This window comes from Rana temporaria, chromosome 10 (assembly GCF_905171775.1).
Source record: "Rana temporaria chromosome 10, aRanTem1.1, whole genome shotgun sequence".
Classification (NCBI taxonomy): Eukaryota; Metazoa; Chordata; class Amphibia; order Anura; family Ranidae; genus Rana; species Rana temporaria.
The window spans coordinates 109062240-109084035 of NC_053498.1; the positions used below are offsets into that span (position 1 = coordinate 109062240).

Here is a 21796-nt window from a genome sequence, read left to right on the forward strand (position 1 = left end):
CACAGAGCAGCATAGCCATTACACATGGGATGTCCCCAAGCAATGCTAAATGAGGGGAGGGAGAGCATCCAGGTAAAGCAAAAAAAACAGCGGGTGCCAAAGGACAAGAGGACTTTATACTGCGGCCTGTAGAACCGCCTGCCCGAAGGCTGAATCAGCGTTCCTCCTAACGTCCATTTGATAAAATTTAGCAAACGTATGAACAGATGACCAGGTCGCTGCCCTGCAGACTTGAGCCATAGAGACCTGGTGATACGCTGCCCAAGAGGCGCTCACAGCTCTAGTGGAGTGAGCCTTAACCGACAAAGGCGGGTTTTTCCCTTTTAGGCCATAGGCCTGAATAATCAACTGTCTAATCCATTTGGAAATGGTGGCCTTAGACGCTGCCTGACCCTTTTTGGGTCCTTCTGGCAGAATAAACAAGACGTCAGTCTTGCGAACCTGGGCTGTGGCCTTCAAATAAATCCTAACAGCCCTGACCACATCTAAGGAATGTAGCAATCTCTCCTTCTTTGAAGAAGGTTTAGGAAAAAATGACGGAAGAATCAAGTCCTGATTTAGATGAAAACTAGATACTACTTTCGGAAGAAAGGACGGATGTGGCCGAAGAACGACCCTGTCCTTATGTAGTATTAAATATGGTGCCTTACACGACAAGGCTGCCAGTTCCGACACCCTCCTGGCGGAAGACATAGCCACCAAAAAAAACAATTTCCTAGTTAACAAGACCAGCGGGATCTCAGCTAAGGGTTCAAAAGGCTGGAATTGTAAGGCCGATAGAACCAAATTTAAATCCCAAGGATACAGGGGAGCCTTCACCGGAGGATTAATCCGAATAACCCCTTGTACGAACGACTTTATTAGAGAGTGAGAGGCCAAGGGTCTTTGGAAAAAGACTGATAAGGCAGAAACCTGCCCCTTGATTGTGCTAACAGCTAGACCCTTCTCTACTCCTAACTGTAGGAAATCCAAGATTCTCCCGATGACATACTTGCGGGGAAGCCACTTCCTAGCCTCACACCATGCAATGTAGGCTTTCCACACCCTATAGTATATAAGTCTAGAGACTGGCTTTCTAGCATTAACTAGGGTGGAAATAACCTGGCCAGAAAGGCCCCTGTTTTTAAGAATTAGGGATTCAGCCGCCAGGCCGTCAAATTTAAGGCTGGTAAGGCAGGATGGAAGAATGGCCCTTGTGAGAGGAGGTCCGGCCGCAACGGGAGGACCCAAGGTTCCTCTATTGCCATCCTTATTATTAAGGAGTACCAAGGCCTCCGGGGCCAAGCCGGGGCTACCAGAATCGTTGGTTTGCGCTCCACCTGGATTCTGTGAAGAAGACGGGGTAGCATCCGTAACGGAGGGAAGGCGTAGATCAGCGCAAACTGTTGCCAAGGACATACCAGGGCGTCCGTCCCGCAGGCCAATGGATCCCTTGTCCGGGGTACAAATTTGATTAGTTTCGTATTGAACCTGGAGGCCATGACATCCACCTCCGGAGTTCCCCATCTCTGGCAGATGTCCTGAAACACTTCGGGATGGAGAGACCATTCTCCCGGGGACATTTGTTGGCGGCTGAGAAAATCCGCCTGCCAATTGTCCACTCCGGGGATAAATACTGCTGAAATGCATGGAATATGGGTCTCTGCCCAAGAAAAGATTCGGTCCACCTCTCTCTGGGCTGCCAGACTTCTGGTGCCGCCCTGGTGGTTTATATAAGCCACAGCAGTGGCGTTGTCGGACTGTATCCTTACTGGGGAGTCCTGTAATACATCCGTCCATGCTACTAGAGCCAACCGGGCTGCTCGTATCTCTAGGACATTTATGGATAGAGTCGACTCTCTTTTTGACCACTTCCCCTGCTGGGTCAATCCTTCCAGGACTGCACCCCAACCCGATAGACTCGCGTCTGTGGTAACAATTCTCCATGAGACTGGACTGAATGATCTTCCCCTTAGAAGGTTGTGCGGGGCTAACCACCAGCACAGACTCTGACGTGCTGCATGGGATAGAGATATGGGAAGATCCAGGGCCTGGACCCTTTTGTCCCAGGCTGCGAGAATTGCTCTCTGTAGTTTTCGAGAGTGGATTTGGGCGTAGGGCACCGCTTCGAAGGTCGCCACCAACTTGCCCAATAGGCGCATACACAGACGAACGGTCGGCCTTGCGCTGCTTAGAATTACTTGAATTAGCTCCCTTATAGAATCCACCCTGGACTGGGGAAGAAAGATTTTCTGATGCACAGTATCTAGAATCAGCCCAAGATATTCCAATCTTCTTGTGGGCTGTAAGGCCGATTTGTCCTGATTTAGGATCCAACCCAGAGATTCCAGGTAGGTTACCACTAGGCCTACTGCTTGCCTCAGACTGGCCTCTGAGATCTTAGGTTGGCCAGAACTGGGGCCAGAATTTTTGTGAAAACCCGAGGGGCCGTGGCTAGCCCGAAGGGCAAGGCCACGAACTGAAAATGCCGATGTCCCAGAGCAAATCGGAGAAACTTGAAATGCCCGGGAAAGATCGGGACGTGCAGGTATGCATCCTTGATATCGATAGATGCGAGGAATTCTTCCCCTTGTAGGGCGGCCACTACCGAACGAATAGATTCCATTCGGAAAGAGCGAATCTTTAGGAAGCGGTTTAGGGCTTTTAGATCCAGTATTGGTCTTACATCGCCGTTGGGCTTCGGGACTACAAATAGATTTGAATAAAATCCTTGTCCGCGCTCCAGGGCTGGCACCTCCATAATCACCCCTTGATTTAAGAGGCGGTCTAGGGCCGCTAGAAGCGAGACTCCTTTTTGAGGATCGCTTGGGAGCCTTGACTCCTGGAAGTGGGGAGGGGGAAACCCCCAAAACTCCAGCTTGTACCCCTGGGCCACTGAGGACAGAACCCATTGGTCGGAGATTCTGGCCTTCCAAAGCTCCGAGAAGAAGCGGAGTCTTCCCCCCACCCGAGAGAGTGGGGGCGTTCCTTCACAAATTCGCTTTAGGGGCAGCTTTAATTGGTTTACGAAACCATGGCTTCTTGTTGCCTGAAGCTTGCCCTTGCGACCTGTTAGCAGGCGAACGGCCAGCAGGCCGTCGATACTGCCTAGAGGGTGACGGTCCTGAGACTGGAGAGGTTGGACGTTTAAAGGCAGGTCCCCGAAACCTCTTCTTAACAGGCAAAAGAGTGCTTTTGCCACTGGAGATCTTCTGAATATATTTGTCTAGATCATCTCCAAACAATCTTTCACCCTGGAAGGAAAAAACCCGTTAAGAGTTTCTTGCAGGGGGTTTCTGCAGACCAGTTTTTTTAACCAGAGAAGCCTCCTCATATGAACCAGAAATAAGGATAAACGAGAAGCTTGCTGGATGGAATCCTTAATGGCGTCAACGGCAAAACATAAAGCTCTGGGCAAGTCAGCTAGGTCCTGAGCTTGTTCTGCCGGAAGGTCCCTTAAGACCTGTTTGGTCTGTTCCTTCAATGCCTGGCATACTCCTATGGCAGCCACAGCTGGTTGAACTACTGCACCTGCAGTGGCAAAGGAAGCCTTTAACAACGTTTCAAGTCTCTTATCGACAGGGTCCTTGAACATATGAATATTGTCTACTGGACAAGTTAAGGCCTTGTTCACACATGAAATGGCTGCGTCCACTGTAGGGACAACCCATTTTTTAGAAAAACTTTCTTCCAAAGGATACAGCACTGAGAACCTTTTAGGAGGAAGAAAAATCCTATCTGGTTTGACCCAGTCCTGAAAAATTAGGTCCCTCAGTAAGGGATGGACCGGAAACACTGCATTGGATTGAGGTGCCCTTAGGGAACCTAGAGAGGATACGGCAGCCTGAGGTTCAGGCAGGGGTAACTTAAACTCCGTCCGTACCATGTCCGCTAGGGACTGGATCCATAACTTCTCTGCTTGGGAAGCTGAAAACGGTTCCTCTATAGTGGACTCCTCAGAACCCTGTTCCAAGTGATCTTCCCCTTGCTCCGTTGAGAAATCTAATTCCTCTGCGGAAAGGATCTCTTCATCTGGAGACTCAACCCTAGGGGATGGGGACCTAGCCCGCTTCTTCCCAGGTAATGAGGCTGAAATCAAAGCAGCCATTCTCCGCTCAAAACCACTCAAGGTGGTGGCTAACATCTCCTCCGTAACAAAGGTAGGAGTTGGTTGAATGGGGCCAGCCGCAGCATCCAACACCCCTGGTGGCACGTCTAGGGCAGCAACCTCCAGTTTATCTGGGGAGGAAGGCACAGCCGACGATTGGCCGAGATCCTCAGAGCCCGATGGGGAACCCTTCTGTTTCTTTGGGCCCTTGGCATTTTTGGAGCCTCCTGCGCCCTTAGGAGCCATGATACAAACCCAAGGTACTCCGCTATAATACTACTGACTATTAAGTCGGAGTAAATACACGCCCCCTAACAAGAGAGGCGTCGGTTACTAAAATAGAAATAGTAATAGGTTAGGGTAATATTACAAATCCTTGTTTCCCAAACCTAAGAGGATAGGTAATACAATGCCCCAAGGGCTTGTCACTCATATGACCACTATGAGCCAGGTATTACCCCCTTAAATTGCTGGTCCAGACGCCTGGGTTTACACTAGCTTAGGCTGCTGCAAGTACACCGGCTTTAGAATCACTACTTAAGAGCCAAGCTCTTATTAGGGTGCGTACTCCAATTTGGCCACCGGGTGTCACTCTCCCCAAAAAAACCTGGTATAACAAACCATACGCAGCTCAGGCTGCAGCTCCGTGTCCCACAGTGATCGTGACTGACTGAGAGCCTAATATAGGCTTCAGAAGGACCGCCCTACGCTCAGCCCGCCCCTCTACGCTGCGTCGCCGAAGTTATTTACAACGTGCGCGCGCACGCGCGCGCGTACGTCTGACGCTGCTGGAGGAACCAGGAAGTCTCAGGGAGACAGCGTGGACGCTGACGGAGCTATGGGGAGAGACAGACACCCAGGGAAGACTCCCATCTCTGGGAGGTAAGTCCAGCTTACTTTTTCCAGGACCCTTCCCTCTATGGCAGCGCAGCAAGCCTCTAGACCAGCCAGGGGAAAAAATCACATGGGGGAGAAAAACCATCCAGTGCAAACAGACTTTGTGGTGATATATATTGCCCATGCACAGAGGCATAAAATAGGCTGCCCCCGAATCCCCTGTGGAGGGCCCACTGACAAACCAAGTTCCGTGGGCCCTCGCTTACCTTCTCCACGCCGCAGGGTACTGCCAAAGGCCCCAATCTTCCCCCATCTCCGTGGGTATGGTCATAGACCTTCAGGGACCGGGGTCCAATTTAGGAACACCACACACCTGGACCTATATAGCACTGCTGGCATCAGGATTGCTAGGTTAAAAACCAGTCCTGGAACCCAGAGTCCAGCCCTCCCAAAAGGAGAGGCATTATAGGCAGAACCCCTCCACGACTTGGGGCCCGGGTACCGTCCACTTTGGCTATGAAGCACCTTGGACGGATCCGGTAGGCTTGCCCGGGTCCCAAGGACAACTATAGGCAGAGCTCTTCAACGTGCACCAACACCTAAGACACTGGCGAAAAAACTGAGGTACTCCCACTATGGGTGGGGGTTATATAGGGAGGGAACTTCCTGTCGGAGAGTGCCAGTGTCCATCACCTGAAGGTACACTATATAACCCATGTGTAATGGCTATGCTGCTCTGTGTCCCGTGATGTACGATAAAGAAAAATATTTTGCGCGAGTCCCCCCCCCCCCCAATGACGATACCAGACCCTTCAGTCTGGTATGGATCTTAAGGGAAACCCCCACAAAAAATAAAAAATAAAAGGCGTGGGGGTTCCCCAGGGATCCATACCAGACCCTTATCCAAGCACGCATCCCGGCAGGTCAGGAAAGGGGCGAGCGCCCCCCCCCCCTCCTAGACCATACCAAGCCACATACCCTCAACATAGGGGGTAAGTGCTTTGGGGCAGTGCCCAAAGCACCCACCCCAAAGAAGAAACAGAGCTAGCTGCCGGTTCCGACAGGGGCAATTTAAATGCTGAACGAACCATATCTGCTAGGGATTGTACTAACAATTTTTGAGTCTGAGTCTGAAAATGGTTTCTCCAAAGTAGACTCTTCAGAGTCAGAAACATCAGAGCGCGCCTCTGCCTGGTCTCCTGATGGCAAGTCAACATCCTCCGGGGAGAATTGTTCCTCTGTTAGGAACTCTACACGGGGAGAGGGAGACCTGGCGCGCTTCTTCTTTGGCAGGGAGGATGCGATCAACACCGCCAATCTCTGTTCCAATCCCCCCCAGGGCTGAGGCAAAAACCTCTTCCGTCACATATACAGGAGCAGGTGGGCTGAGGGCAGGCGCAGCACCCAACAACCCTGATGGCTCACCTCGTGCAACTACTTCTGATTTATCAGGGGAGGATGGGACTGCAGAAGCATGGCCAAGATCCTCAGAGCCCGATGGGGAACCCCTTGTCTTTTTAGGATTTTTAGTCCCAGAGCCCTTGGAAGGCATAGTCCCAAGCACAAAGCCGAGGCACTCGTAGCCAAAGCCGCATCCACTGCTGAGCTATAGGCCAGCGAATATGCTGCCATTACCAGATCAGTCTGATGCAGAGCTAATGTGCTTGGGGATGCCTGTATACACCACCTGCTGTATGCCTGTATTACACTTATCAGTATTGTCTGTAGCCGTATACTCCTAACTTTTACTCTGCCCAGCGCTCCTGTGTCCCTTCATCAGCCAGACTGTCTTAAAAGTCTAGTCAATATTCCAATCGCACATGTTCCTGGACTTTTGAAACGGCTGATAGAAAAAAAGTGGGTGCTGAAGCGATCACCAGCTGGACACTGGAACCATCAGACAAACGAACATATTCGCTAGCACACCATGGATCGTAACGTCCCAAAAACACACTGTTCCTTTAAGCTAGTGCATTGTTGGTTCACTTACTCTTTCCTTAGATTTCCCTTCTAAATGTTTTTTTTCTTTGTCTGAATTTCTCAATTCCTGTTTCTCCTCAGTAAACTTGCCATCATCATCCGAGCAGTGGCTAGTCAGCCAGAACAGCTTTCTGAACAGCTTACAGAGGAGGAACAGGAAGTGAGAAATTCAGACAAAGAAAAAAAACATTTAGAAGGGAAATCGAAGGAAAAGGTAAGTGAACCAACAATGCACTAGCTTAAAAGGAACCTATTAAGAAAAAAACAAATCTTTACAACCCCTTTAAAGCACAAGTTTCATTTTTGGGTGGAACTCCACTTTAATCTTTCTTTCCAATTCTTGGCGGACAGATCAAGATTTAGCTTATTGTTTGAGGTTTGTATCTCAGAGGACAATATATAGGAGGTATAATACTATAGGTGTAACTGATGATATAAATTGTACAGAATGAAATGCAATAAATGCATAACTTCTACATTTACTACCTATGATTTGATATACCTTTACAATGCCCTACTAGAGCCATCACTGACAGCAATTTTGAAGATCTGAGATGTTTGTTTGGTTTTTATATGTGTCTTATATGCTGGCAAGCAAAAAAAAAGGTAAAAACTATTAGATTAAAACAAATTAGAGAGGGCACACACTTAGACCCGGTTCACACTGGGGGCGACTCGGCAAGGCGACCTGAAGACAACTTCAGAGGCGACTTGAAAAATGACTTCTGTATAGAAGCCAATGCAAGTCGACCCCAAAGTCGTACAAGAACCTTTTTCTAAGTCAGAGGGACTTGCATCGCTCCTATTAGAACGGTTCTATTGAATAGAACGGGACGCGACTTGTCAGGCGGCTGAGTCGCCTGACGAGTCGCCCCAGTGTGAACTGGCTCTTACTATATATACCTGTTTAGCATGCACTATTAAAACATTAAACCAAAATAAAAAAATAATTTACCTCCAGAATAAAAGGCAACACCGGTATGAAAACTCCAGTACTGTCCGAAAGCAGAGTCAATGCTCGTATGCAATGCATCCTCAGAGGAAAATAACGTATAGTTGGAACAAGTCTGCAAAAGGGAATTGGAAAAATGTCATTACTGCATTAGACCATAAAACTTTGGTACCACTTTAGTTATTATGGGTAGCACCAGCACTGAAGAGAGCTACTATAAAGATTAATGACAGGATATGTTTATAATGCAAGTGCCTTATTTACTAGTTTAGAGTTTAGCAGACTGATAGATCACAATTAGTGTAATTAAGCATTTATTAAAAACTCCTAATAGCAGCTAGTGTAGTCTGACTTGATATCAGCCTCCAGTAATCCTCTGAAGTAACGTTTGCATCCAGTGGGTAAAAAAACAATGTAATCTGCCTGGCTGTCCCATTGCTTGGGCTGTGTACATCTCATGAATGTGTGGACAAAAATACAAATCTATGGCAGGCAAAACAGTTCCCATATATGCACTTCCACAGCGAATGTTGCGGTTTGTCTCTAGAGATCTACTTTAAAAGGATACACAAGTCCCTTACAGTAGAATACAGTAGATACTTTGCATTAGGATAGACAAAATGCACAGCCCACCAACTTGCAACATAACTGCTTGAATACTTCAGTTTACTGGTTTGGACATCTGAACAACTATGCAGTGATTCATCCACCAAAATGCAAACCAGTGAGGTATAACCATCATTTAAAAAAAAAAAAAAAAAAAGGAATCTGGGGTGAAATTGCAGCAACAAAGTTACTATGTCCTTCCACCGGCTCACGCCATTACAAGACAAGCAGGAGTGAGACTCCAGGTTGGTTCACACCAGCCGCACTGTAGAGCAGCTGCTGGTGTGTGGTGCGATCCTGCGGAGATCATCACAGTAATAATGTGCAGAGTTCAGCAGACTGTTTCTCCTCTTTTTTAAAAAAAAAAAAAACTTTACTGAGATGTCACAGACAACTTAAAAGTTCAGATGCCACCCGCACGGTGCATTGCGCTGATAAAAACTACTGCATGCAGTACTCCTGTTAGGCCTCATTCACACAGGCGGACTCCCTCGCTACAGAGTCCGCCTGCTCCCGTCAGCTCAGCAGGAGATCTGTCCGCAGATCTCCGCTGAGCCGACGGATGACAAGCTCCTCTCTGCTCACTGAGCGGGGAGGGGCTTGTCGGGCACCGCTGTGTCCTATGGAGCGATCTGATGAAAACGGACAGCATGTCCGTTTTCATCAGATCTTACCCAATCCGATCTGCATGGATGGATGGGGACGTGCCCCCCATACCTCTGTTTTTAGCGGATCGGATCGGGATCATGTCTCCGCTGACATCCGACGCTCCATAGCGATGCATGGAGCGGCCGTTCAGGTCCGTGACAGATGGACCCGAACGGCCGTAGTGTGAATGAGGCCTTAAACGCATCGTGCCTGCATACCACTGTAATGCAGTGGTGTGAACCGGACACATGGGAGACAAGGCATTTTGACTAGTCCATGGAGTGGGACTACGCTGTAATAGCTACCCGATGCATGTGGTATGAACCAGCCCTCTATGTTCGAGAAAGGGAGAGTGAGGAAGCCTAGTTGCGAGTTCTCATTGCAAAAAAAAAAAATAAAAAAAAAAAGGAGATAATTTTGCCCAACGACAATTAACCAATAATGGAGAGTAAATGGTATGTGCCAACAAATCCTAAATCCTTAGAAAGAGTTGCTTCGGTCTGTAAGAAGCATATATATCTGTGCATCATTTTCAACAAATTTAATATAGTTGCAGGTTTATGGGATTTTTTTTAGGTGCGATTTAGAAATGAATCCAAAAGGGATCTTTTTAAAAAGAATTTACGTTTTTATTTTCAGACATTGATTAAAAAGGTATTGTATCCTCATAAAAACATATACAGTAGACTCATATAGTCCATATAGTCCAGTCCTTATTTTAACAGCAGCATTTGCGTGAATCCCAACATGTTTCGCCCTAAAACTGGGCTTCCTCAGTGGATGCTGTCCACTTGGGGTCAAAGCCTTCTAATAAGGAGAAAATATATGTGTTGTAAATATCACAAAACATATCACAGACAAACATTTTTCCATTAATGACACCAACAATACATATGTGTGTATTAGCCACCCCTACTTACCTTGGGGTTCTTAAGATACCTTATGGATCTACAATCATCTCTTGGGTCCTTCCCTGTTATCCCCGCAGCCCTCTGTCCTCGTTAGCCCGGCCGTTACTATCTGGCATGGAGATGGAGGCTCTTTCAGGCAGTAGAGGGCGTCCATCTTACCCTCCTGCGGCTAGGCACTAGGACACCACAGCGCACTGGGTAAAGGTGAATTGATGGCATAGGTGGCGAATAAGCATCACAGACCTGTTGTCCACACTCGGCTGTAACACGCGCTAGTCGAGTGGGAGGCATTTAAGGCCACTTGATCTGGCCAGGACATCGGCCATAACCACAAGGACATTTGCACATGCCACAGGACTTCAAGTATCAATCATTTGGAACCTATCTTTGCAATTCTGAACACCAATGCTCCACTGATAGCATCATCCCCTGGTAGCACTATGTAGCAGTAGTAGGGGGAGAGAGATGTCTCAGTTTGAAACATTCTTATCCGTTTTGAATGAATCATTGCTGGCTTTTTCCCAGTATATATGCAAATGATTTTTTCCTTTGCCTGCTCTGTTTAGTGCTACACTTGAGTATCATGTGTTGGAAAATCTTTGCCCTCATGTCTTATTCTTTTGCACAAATCAGACTTTAACATTTTTTGGCATTTAAAAGAGCCGCTAATTGTGTATGTAGGTTTAATTCATTTTATATATATATATATATATATATATATATATATATATATATATATTTATATATTTATTTTTTGGTAGTGTGGCACCCCACCAGTGAGATTCTCAACCAGGCATGTTGAGGGGCTCCAGTGTATTTGCTTGTTTGGGAGGAAACTGGCTCATCAGTTTCCTCATTATTTACTAAAGCCTGGGGATTTCTTAGAGATACGGGTGGGATGAAATCCCCAGTCCTGGGTCCGGGTTTTGAGACTCACTGGCACACCGATTGTTCAGGTGTGTGGGCCTGATAGAGTCAGGACCATGATTTTGGGCTCCACCTTCCCAAGGAGTCCAGGCTTGTAAGGGAAGAACTCAGTGTGCAGGTGTGCACTGGAGTAGCTAGAGAAGCTAGAGAGTGCAAGCTGCACTGTGAAAGCCAGAGGCCTGAGTCTGAGGTTGCTGACAGGAGTCAGGAGGGCTCCGTGTGGGAGCCTGAGCAGTGGTGCTTCTTCTTAAGAGAGCCAGGCAGCTCTGTATTTTTATTTGCACTTTTGCATGTGTGAGCCAGGAGGCTGAACATACTAACATTTAATGTTGATGGTGAAAAACCCCCAGCGAGGGAAACCACTTTTGTTTTCATCTCTGGAACTTTGTTTGATTTTCTTTAATAAAAGTGGGCCAACAAGCCCTGAAAAGGAAACATTTGTGTGGGACTGTTCTCACAGATTCCTACCTTTTGTTATAATGCAGAAATCCAACTGTGTGTCTGTGCCTTTGTCTAATGGGGTGGTTTCATAATTATCAGTCAGCTGTGGCAGCTGCAGGGCACTAATGAGAAAAGCTGCTGGGCCTGCATCCCTTTAGGGCGGATTCACACTGGTATGACAAGATAGTCGTACGACTGTGGATCCGACTTTGCCCTGCGACTTGAAGTCCGACTTCAATGAACGGGTTATAACTTTAATTCCAATAAACGCAGGCACTTTGCATCTGGTTTGAATCTTTAGGGGGAACTTCACGCCAAATAAAAAAAAAATGGCATTGGTTCCCCTTCAAGAACATACCAGGCCCTTTGGCCCCACGCTGAATAAACTGTGTGGGGGTCCCCCCCCCCCAAATCCATAGCAGACCATGAATTATCCGAGCATGAAGCCCGGCAGGTCAGGAAAGGAAGTGGGGACAAGCGAGCGCCCCCTCCTGGACCATACCAAGCCGCATGCCCTCAACATTGAGGGCCTTGCACCCCCCCAAAGCACCTTGTCCCCATGTTGAGGAAAAAAGCCTCTTCCAGACAACCCTGGCCATTGGTTGTCGCGGTTTGCAGGCAGCAAGCTTATCGGAATCGGGAAAGCCCCCTTTAACAAGTGGGCCCCCAGATGCCAGACCTGCCACCCTATATGAATGGGTAATCGGGTACACGGTACCCCTACCTAGTCACCTAAAAAAAAAAAAAAAGTATCAAAAATAAAACATAGTACAAAGGGTTAAAAGTAATTTATTAAAGTGGAGGTCCACACAAAAAGTGAACCTCCGCTTTTCGGACCCCCCCCCCCCCTTCCGGGTATCACATTAGGCACCTTTCAGGGGAGAGGGGGTGCAGACACCTGTATAATACAGGTATTTGCACCCATTTTCGGGCATAAATAGCCACAGAATCTGGCAAACATAACGGAACCAGTGAATATGCGCAGAGTGACTCACGCATGTGCAGTAGGGAACCAGGCAGTGAAGCCGCAACGCTTCACTTCCTGGTTCCCTCACCAAGGATGGCGGAGGGGGCAGCCGAGAGGCGAGCGATTGCTCGTCTTCAGCTGCCGACATCGCGGGCACCCTGGACAGGTAAGTGGCAGCTGCCCTATTTGTAGCTGCTGGCTTTTAATATTTGTTTAGGTGTCTTCTGCCAGTTTCTTCTCCGCTGAGGTCTTCTAGCCCTCTCCGGTTCTTATCCCTCTGTTTGCCGACTTCTGCCCCGGTTTTCTCCCTCTGTTCTTCTGATGCTTTCTCCCGCTCTTAAGCTGGGTGCACGGTGTCCCACTACTTATATTGGCATGGGGTGGGGTCACCGGGTGACGTAATCCAGGGGGCCTCGCCCCTTATGACATCACTGCCCGGGGCTTGATGGGGTGGTGATGTCATTAGGGTCGGGGACCCCTGAAGACGTCACCCAGGGACTGTGCCCCATGCCATTAGTGGCACACCGCGCACCCAGCACTAGAGCAGGAGAGAGCGTTGAGTCAGCATTAGAAGAACAAAGTTGCATGCCAAAGTCGGCGATCCAACTTTAGTGATATTCAATGAGCTGAAGTAGGCATTTTCAAAGTCGGACCAGTTAAGACGGCTCCCATAAGGAAACATTAATTTTCACACGTCATGAGCTCACAACGTCGGCCTGAGACATGTTCCTATTGGAAATACCTCACCAAAAATGTAATTTTTGTTGCAGGGGATGCCTGAAATCTCAGTATTTTAGGCAGACTTCTGGGGAAACTGGTGAGCGATATCACACAAGCATGAAATTATGTTTCTGGGGAGTGGTCAGTACCCATTTTGTGTACAGAACAACTATGTAGCCATATTTAATTGCATTTATAGAAAATTACAGCAGCTGCAGATTGAAAAGGAAAGGTAATTTTTAATAACATTCAAATACAATATGACTTGTATCGCAATTGTAAACACTACATTATTTTTTTCTTTTACATTTTTTTCCCCCACGAAAGTGGAGTTCCCCTTTAATGATTGTAGATCCAAAACATATCTTAAGAACCCCAGGGTAAGTAGGGGTGGTCGTTGGAGCGAATACTAGGGGTGTAACGGATCGTCACCGATCCGTGATCCGAACGGGCCACCCCGTTCGGATCGGCACACCCCGCGATCCGCGGAGCGCTCCGGAGCCTAGGCCTAGGAAAGTCCCCGGCTTCGGCCTAGCTCCGGAGCGGCGGCCAGTCTGCTTGCCAGAGCCCAGCGTGACACGCCTCCCCGGGGAGGCGTGTCACGCTGTGCACTGGGCTCTAGCAAGCTGAATGGGAATGTTAGCAGTGAAGCACTGGTGTGAGAGGAGGGGGGGGGGGGAAAGGGGGAAAAAAGAGCACAATAGCAATTCACAGGGGTGGATTAAAGAGGAAGCAGGTGAGGCTGTTTGGGACTTAAAGTACAATCTTGATGTTTTTACAGCAAAAAAAAAAAAAATATATATATATATATTTTTTTTTTTTTTGCTGTAAAAACATCAAGATTGTACTTTAAGTCCCAAACAGCCTCACCTGCTTCCTCTTTAATCCACCCCTGTGAATTGCTATTGTGCTCTTTTTTCGGATCAGCAAAAAAAAAAGGTTCCGTTTTTTCATTGGTCCAAAAAAAAATATTATATATATATATATATATATATATATATATATATATATATATATATATATATATATATATTTTGGACCAATGAAAAAACGGACCCTTTTTTTTTTTTTGCTGATCCGAAAATGATCCGATCCGTGACTCCTGATCCGAGGATCGATCCGATCCGTGAGTTTTTTGATCCGTTGCACCCCTAGTAGTGGTGCAACGGATCGTCATTGATCCGTGATCCGAACCGAAAAACATTGATCCGAACCGCACACACGTGATCCGAGGATTGATTTCTGAAAAAAAAAGTTGTTGCGCATGTTCAGTCCACACAGCGTGGTCATGGCGAGCGGAGGAATTTGAACGCCTCGCGTCATTTAAATCCCCTGTATGGGAGCATTTTGGCTTCCCTGTCAAATAGTGGTGCAACGGATCACAGTTGATCCGTGATCCGAACGGGTCACCCCCTTCGGATCGGCACACACTGTGATCCGCGGATTGCAGCGGCTCCAGAGCTAGGCTAAAGCCGCGGCCTTTCCTAATGTTATGGCCTAACTCCAGAGCCGTGGCCATCTTGGTACACCCGGCGGCGACCCTCCTCTCTGTTTACACCCACAGAGGAGGAGAAGCCAGCACTCATGGGACACACCGCTGGGGGGGGGGGGGGGGGGGGGTTCTGTCTGTACTACCTGGGGGGAGGTCTGCCTGTACTACCTGGGGGGGGGGGGTCTGCCTGGGGGGAGTGCCTGTGCTGAGAGGAGGGGGGTGTCTGCACTGATATGGGTGTCTGCACCGAGGGGGTTCTTTACTGGGGGGGGACTATAGTTGGTGGGAGGGGGGGTGACACCATTTTTTTCTGCACCGGGTGATGCCACTGCAGTGGGGGAGATGTGGATATTACAGTGGGGGGATGTGAATATTACAGTGGGGGAGAATTTTTTTATTTTTGCCGATCCGAAAAATGATCCGATCCGTGGCTCCTGATCCGAGGAACGATCCGAACTGTGAGTTTTTTGATCCGTTGCACCTACTTCCGGGAGTCCAGGCCATGGCGAATTACGTCAGCGGCTTAGCTCCCTCCTCCCTTCCCCCCGCCGCCAGGCCAGTAGGAAAGCACAAGCGGTGCGCGTGTGGTAGCAATGGTGGCACCAGCAGCTGATAGAAAAATGAGCTGCAGTGCTGACATCGCTGATTATTAAAAGTCAGCAGCTGCAGTATGTGTAGCTGCTGGCTTTTAATTTTTGCAAGGATGGGCGGACCTCTGCTTTAAACACAACAGGGGTCAGTTAAGCTCCGGCACAAAAAAAAATGCTGAACTGAAGGGCACTAGTAATGTGAGGCCAGACTACGGTGATGACGCACACCCAGATAGTATGTTCGTGACAGTCTAGGCCAGTGATAGCGAACCTTGGCACTCCAGATGTTTTGGAACTACATTTCCCATGATGCTCATGCACTCTGCAGTGTAGTGGAGCATCATGGGAAATGTAGTTCCAAAACATCAGGGGTGCCATGGTTCGCCACCACTGGTCTAGGCTTACAGAAAGAGGGTTGTCCGAGGCTGATTCTCATTTACCTGTAAAAGGAGTGTAATCTAGTTGAGAAATAGACTTTCTGCACCAGATAGCACCAGTTTGAAGCAGAGTTGGTTTTGCCATTTTACTTTGTTAATCCAAAAACAAATTAGACTTTCACTATTTTCCACTGTTTATGTTTAACTAAACTCTCATCCCCATCAAATACAAACTATAATACTATATTTACCACTACAATACAGAAAACTTTCAATCCCTTCCTGCCCAGGCCAATTTTCAGCATTTTGAATGACAATTGCGCGGTCATGCAACACTGTACACGATGAAACGGTTAGCATTTTTCCCCCCAAAAAATAGAGCTTTCTTTTGGTGGTATTTGATCACCACTGGGCTTTTTATTTTTTGCTAAAAATTGTAAAGAAATGTTGTCCTTCACTGACAGGCACTGATGAGGAGGCATTACTGATGGGTGCTGACTGGCATCCCTGGTGGGTCTGCACTGATAATCGAAGCATTGATTATAAGCGCGTGTATTTTTTTTTTTCTTGGGATTGCGCATGTGATCAGCACAGGGCCAATCAGCACTGTCCAGAGCGTCAGGGGTCCTGCATCCTGATATGACAACCAGTGCATTATAAAGACTCCCCCTACAAGCTTTAACCAGGCACTGACAGAAGTCACAAGACTGCTCTAACTGCTGATGAGAAAGGGTATTTTGGAGTTTATATTTACTAAAATAATTGCATTTCCATATTCTGTGTACTGAGGGAGCCCAGCTATAGTGAATGCAGGGCCCTGGGTTTAGTAACACTTTAAAAATTTAAACCTTAAGGCCCCTTTCACACTTGTACAACTTGTCTCACGATTTGGGGCTGCAAAGTAGCATGACAAGTCAGTTCCCATTTTTTTTCAATGACAACCATTCATATTAGTACGACTTCAAGTTGTTCCAAATTCAAAAGTAGTTCCTGCACTGCTTTGGACCAACTTTGATGGCAGTTACACCGGCATTCCCTGAAATCGCGTCCACGAATCGCTGCAAAATTGCGATTTTGAAGTCGCAGCAGTGTGAAAGGGGCCTAACTGGATGATTTTAGTATGTTTAACTACTGTGTATAAAACAAAAGACATGTCTTAAATCACAAAATTGTGTTTTCACCTTTTCATTCTTTTTCTTGCATCTCCATGCTGTCGATTTCCTCCAGCCTTTTTAAAATCACTCCCTGTTTACATGCACTCCTCCAGCACCAGCTAGACCTATTGCTCCGGGCCAGTTTGCCGATACTGACAAATGTGGGCAAATGTCTGTTCAAGGTGCATTGGCATGATCAATTGTAGACTCCATCAGAAGCACATGAGAAATGGGTGACCATGCAGAAGCATAATTAGGAGACGGTTGATAACTTTACAATAGGAAGTGCCTAAACAAAGATTTTCATTGTAGGATCTCCAGATAATTTCATGAAAGTTGCATATTTAAAAAGATCTGAACATTTATAAGAATATTTAGTGATTGGAATAAAAGTCACATAAACCTATAGTTCCATAATCTACCACAGTAAAACTGACTGTAGTATAACCACATAAACGTGGAGATTGAATTATGTTTAGAAAGTTTAAACGGTGTGCCAATAGCAAGAAAGTTTGTATTTTATAAGATTCACTCTTCACAAAAAATAACTGGACATATACTAGGAGATACTGGAGATTAAGACCAGAGCAATGCTGCCACCTGCTGGCATAAATACATAATTTCCCAGGAGCTTAAATTATAAACCAAAAACTATTTTTCTAGATTTGGACAGAGCAGAGGGATTGGAACACTTGGCAGTTTTTATGGGAGGTTATACAGAAGTCAATCTTCTGATAAACTTCTGTATAACCGCCCTGCTGGAAAATGTCTGCTCAGCAGGGAGGAGCGCCCCATTCACCTTGAATGTGTGGATAGGGAATCAAGGCTTTTTTTTTTTTTTTTTTTAATTCAACCCTCTGATTGAAAGAAAAAAATACTGTAATTATCGGGGAACACCACACACTTGTTTACCCTGAAAACAGAGGGTAAACCGTGTCTGCGTGTTATACGCAGATATTCGATTTTTTTACCAACAGGAGCAGGGATCGGGCGGTCCGCCCCGGGTGCCACCCATTGGGAGGGTGTCAGGCCGGCCACCATTCTCTCCTGGCCCTGGTACAGCGCTGCCAACACACGCCAAACTCCAGAAAACTCCACTGCCAGCCCTCCTCCCAACACACCGTTTCCCAGTGCCACTATCAGTGCAAATCCAAGCCTCCAAATCCCTCCACCAACGCCGCTCGTTCTGGCCGCTCTCCTCCTCCTCCTGCTCTGCCCCCTCCTTGAGTGTAGCTTTTGATTAGAGGAGGAGAGCAGTCACATGAACGGGACCACGGCACCAATGGAGGTATTCAGAAGCTCCAATTCACAACGAGCATCGCAGGGGGCTCTGTGTACCATGCAGGGGGCTCTGTGTACCATGCAGGGGGCTTTGCAAAGTTTTTTTCCTGAAACGTCCCTCTTAAAATTAAGGTGTGTGTTATACGCCGATAAATACGGTAAAAAAAAAAATCATCATTTATGGGCTGCCTAACAGGCAAACAATTGGGCAAAGATACAAGAATAAGGGCGTAAACAATTAGGTACGTTAATGAATTCCCTATTTGACCCATTAGATCAGAACGATATTAACATGAGCAGACAATCCAAAAGGTAGGTTTGCCTAGAATTCTATTTTAAACACGAAGATTTACCAATAACTCAATTGAAGAATAAAAAAAAACTCTGGCTATGTGATAGGCCGGAGCCGCAAAAAAATGTATTGTCAAAAAAAAAAAAAAGTCTCTGCCCATCTAGAGGATGCATCAAGGACGTTTTTACAGCTGCTGTTAGGGGTGTTTGATGTTTTTTTTAACTGCCTCTAAAAGCCCCTCCATGTTAGGCTATGTGTTCATGCACATAAACTGTCAGAGGCGTTTGGAGGCATACGTGTTTAGGGGCAGTATAAAAAAAACATGACAGCCTGTGCATTCAAGAGCAGTAAAAAGAAGCTGTAAAAAAAAATGAAAAAGGTTAAAAAATGCGTCTAAAAGCGTCAAGCCGCGTTTAGCATTTTTAAATTATAGGGAGTTTAAAAAAAAAAACTACAGCGACAAAAAACGTCGGAAAACACGCAACACTAATGTAACAACGCAGCTGAACGCTGGCATTTTTTAAAATGTCCTGTGTACATAAACCTCATTGAGCTCTGGCTGAAATGGTTGAGTATAGGGCCGAAACAACTAATCGATTAATCGACAACTAATCGATTATGAAATTAATCGATTACAATTTTCATAATCGATTAATCGGCCAGTAACATAATGGGGTTAAAAAAACTAAAATTAGCCCTTTATAGTACAAAAAAGCAAATCGCTACTGTAAATATTACTTTCACTGTCCCACAGTAAAAAAATTAACCCCTTACAGTAGCGATTATTTGCTCTTTTTGTACTTATTTTTGTTTTGTTTTTAACCCCATTATGTTACTAAACATCTCAGGCCTGGGTCACACCTTTGTTTTTTTGGTGCTTTTTGCAGAAACACACTACAGTTCATTTACATGTTTTCCTATGGGACACGTTCACATCCATGATATCTTTTTCAGCTGCTGCGTATTTGGAAAGGGCAAGGACTTTAACGCAAAACGGTGCTATTTAGTTTTTTTTTTTTTGGTTCAATATACTAAAATGGAGAAGCTGCAGAAAAGCATGTAATGTGTTTTTGCGGCAATTTGTATTTTGTAATCTGCCCAACAACAAATTGGCCTAAAAAAAAAAAAAATCATATTTTTTTTTTTTTTAGGCTTTTCCGATTAATCGAAACAATAATCGGCCAACTAATCGATTATGAAAATGATCGTTAGCTGCAGCCCTAGTTGAGTACTTTAAATGCTTAGGACAGGGGTTGACAAATTTGTTCGGAATCTAGGAGCCAGCTAAAAAAGTTAGGAGCCAGAAAACGCACCCCGTCCCGACGAGCTTGTGCGCAGAAGCGAACACATACGTGAGCAGCGCCCGCATATGTAAACGGTGTTCAAACGCAATTTTGAAGCGTGACATGTTGGGTATGAATTTACTCGGCGTAACATTATCTTTCATAATATAAAAAAAAATGGGGATAACTTTACTGTTGTCTTATTTTTTAATTAAAAAAAGTGTAATTTTTTCCCAAAAAAGTGCGCTTGTAAGACCGCTGCGCAAATACGGCGTGATAGAAAGTATTGCAACGATCACCATTTTATTCTCTAGGGTGTTAGGATAAAAAATAAATATAATGTTTGGGGGTTCTAATTAGAGGGAAGAAGATGGCAGTGAAAATAGTGAAAAATGACATTAGAATTGCTGTTTAACTTGTAATGCTTAACTTGTAATACCAACGGCCACCACCAAATGGCGCCAGCTCACATCTGGTGGTAATAACCTGTAATACCAACGGCTCACCACCAGATGGAACCAGCTCACAAAAAAAAACAAAACATTTTTTTTTTGCCCACCTTCCAAGCCAAGTCGCCAGGACACTATTTCTAGTCGCCATGGCGACCGGGATTTGTCGATCCCTGGCTTAGGAACCACAGCAACATTTCTAATGCAAAAGGCAACTACCAAAACAACTACACCAAATATTGAGGTTGATTTACTAAAGGCAAATATACTGTGCACTGCAAATGCAGTTGCTCTAGATCTGAGGGGGAAGCTCTGCTGATTTCTCTCATCCAATTATGTGCAGGCAAAAATGCAGTTTTTAAATATTTCTTGCATGTGATTGGGTATTCTTTGCAAAAGTGAAGCTTTACCTCATTTACTAAGCTCTGGAGCGCAAGTGTGCTTGCATTATATTAGCATTTGAGTCTACAGTGCAGCCAGAATTTTTTTTTAAATTGCAATATGGATCTTAGTGGCACAAAAAAATCACTACGGCAAGCAATTTAATAGCCTGGGAATAAGTTCCTTGCATCTTTCTTCTTTCCAAATAAATGTATTAGAATAGATATTCTAGATAAAAGCATGTTTAATTGTCTGCCTGTGTTATAGTTTTGATCTGTTAGAGCAAATGATGAAATCTGTGTCACATGCAATGTACTGTATAATGACAATACATTCATTAGCTTTTTTAATATAATTACAGCATGCTCAAATCAATTAGCATGAGATGTGATAAATGTTATCCAAGTATATAAAATTCTAAATTGATAGGAGATCTTCTCAGCAGTGTAAGAGAGAACAAATGGTCCTTGTTTGAAGTCTTTCTTTTAGATAACTTGTTGTTGAAAAAGGTATACACAGCGCTGCTCATAAAGCTTCTCTTCTTTATGAACAGCTAGTAAAGCAAATCATAAAACTGATCAACGTAGTAGTAGTAGGTTTGGGCGTAAAAGTATATTTAACCACTTGCCGCCCGCCAATGACAGATTGACGGCGGCAAAGTGGTTGTAGAATCCTGACCGGACGTCATATGACGTCATCAGGATTCTTAGCCGCTGCGCAGCCCCCCCTCGGATCGCCACATGGACCACCAGGGATGCCCACCAGGGAAGGGCAAAACAACAAAAATTGAGAAAAAAAAAGTAAAAAAAAAAAAAGTCTGGAAAAAAAAAAAGGATGCAAAAAAAAAAGATGCCAATCAGTGCCCACAAATGGGCACTGACTGGCAACAAGTAAATCAGTGCCGCCCCACAGTGTCCATCAGTGCCGCCCCACAGTGTCCATCAGTGCCACCCCACAGTGCCCATCAGTGCCACCCACAGTGCCCATCTGTGCCACCCACAGTGCCCATCTGTGCCACCCACAGTGCCCATCTGTGCCACCCACAGTGCCCATCTGTGCCACCCACAGTGCCCATCTGTGCCGCCCATGAGTGCCCATCTGTGCCGCCCATGAGTGCCCAGTGCCGCCCATGAGTGCCGCCCATGAGTGCCCATCAGTGCCGCCCATGAGTGCCCATCAGTGCCAACTATGTGTGCCCATGAGTGCCGCCTATGTGTGCCCATCAGTGCCGCATACCAGCGCCGCCAATCAGTGCCACCTCATCTGTGCCCGTCAGTACTACCTCGTCGATGTCCATCAGTGCCATCTCATCTGTGCCCATCAGTGCCACCATATCAGTGCCCATAATTGAAAGAGAAAACTTACTTATTTACAAAAAAATTACAGAAAAAAATAAAAACTTAATTTTTTTCAAAATTTTC

General features: G+C 46.0%; 1 protein-coding gene across 1 annotated transcript in view; it reads right to left on the minus strand.

The window, feature by feature from the left end:
• Nucleotides 1-21796, minus strand: part of NOC2L (NOC2 like nucleolar associated transcriptional repressor) — a 174069-nt gene that overhangs the window by 107695 nt on the left and 44578 nt on the right. Inside the window, exon 12 of the mRNA XM_040325958.1 lies at nt 7860-7971. Within this exon, the coding sequence (XP_040181892.1) occupies nt 7860-7971 (112 nt within the window). The remainder of the gene's footprint in view (nt 1-7859; nt 7972-21796) is intronic.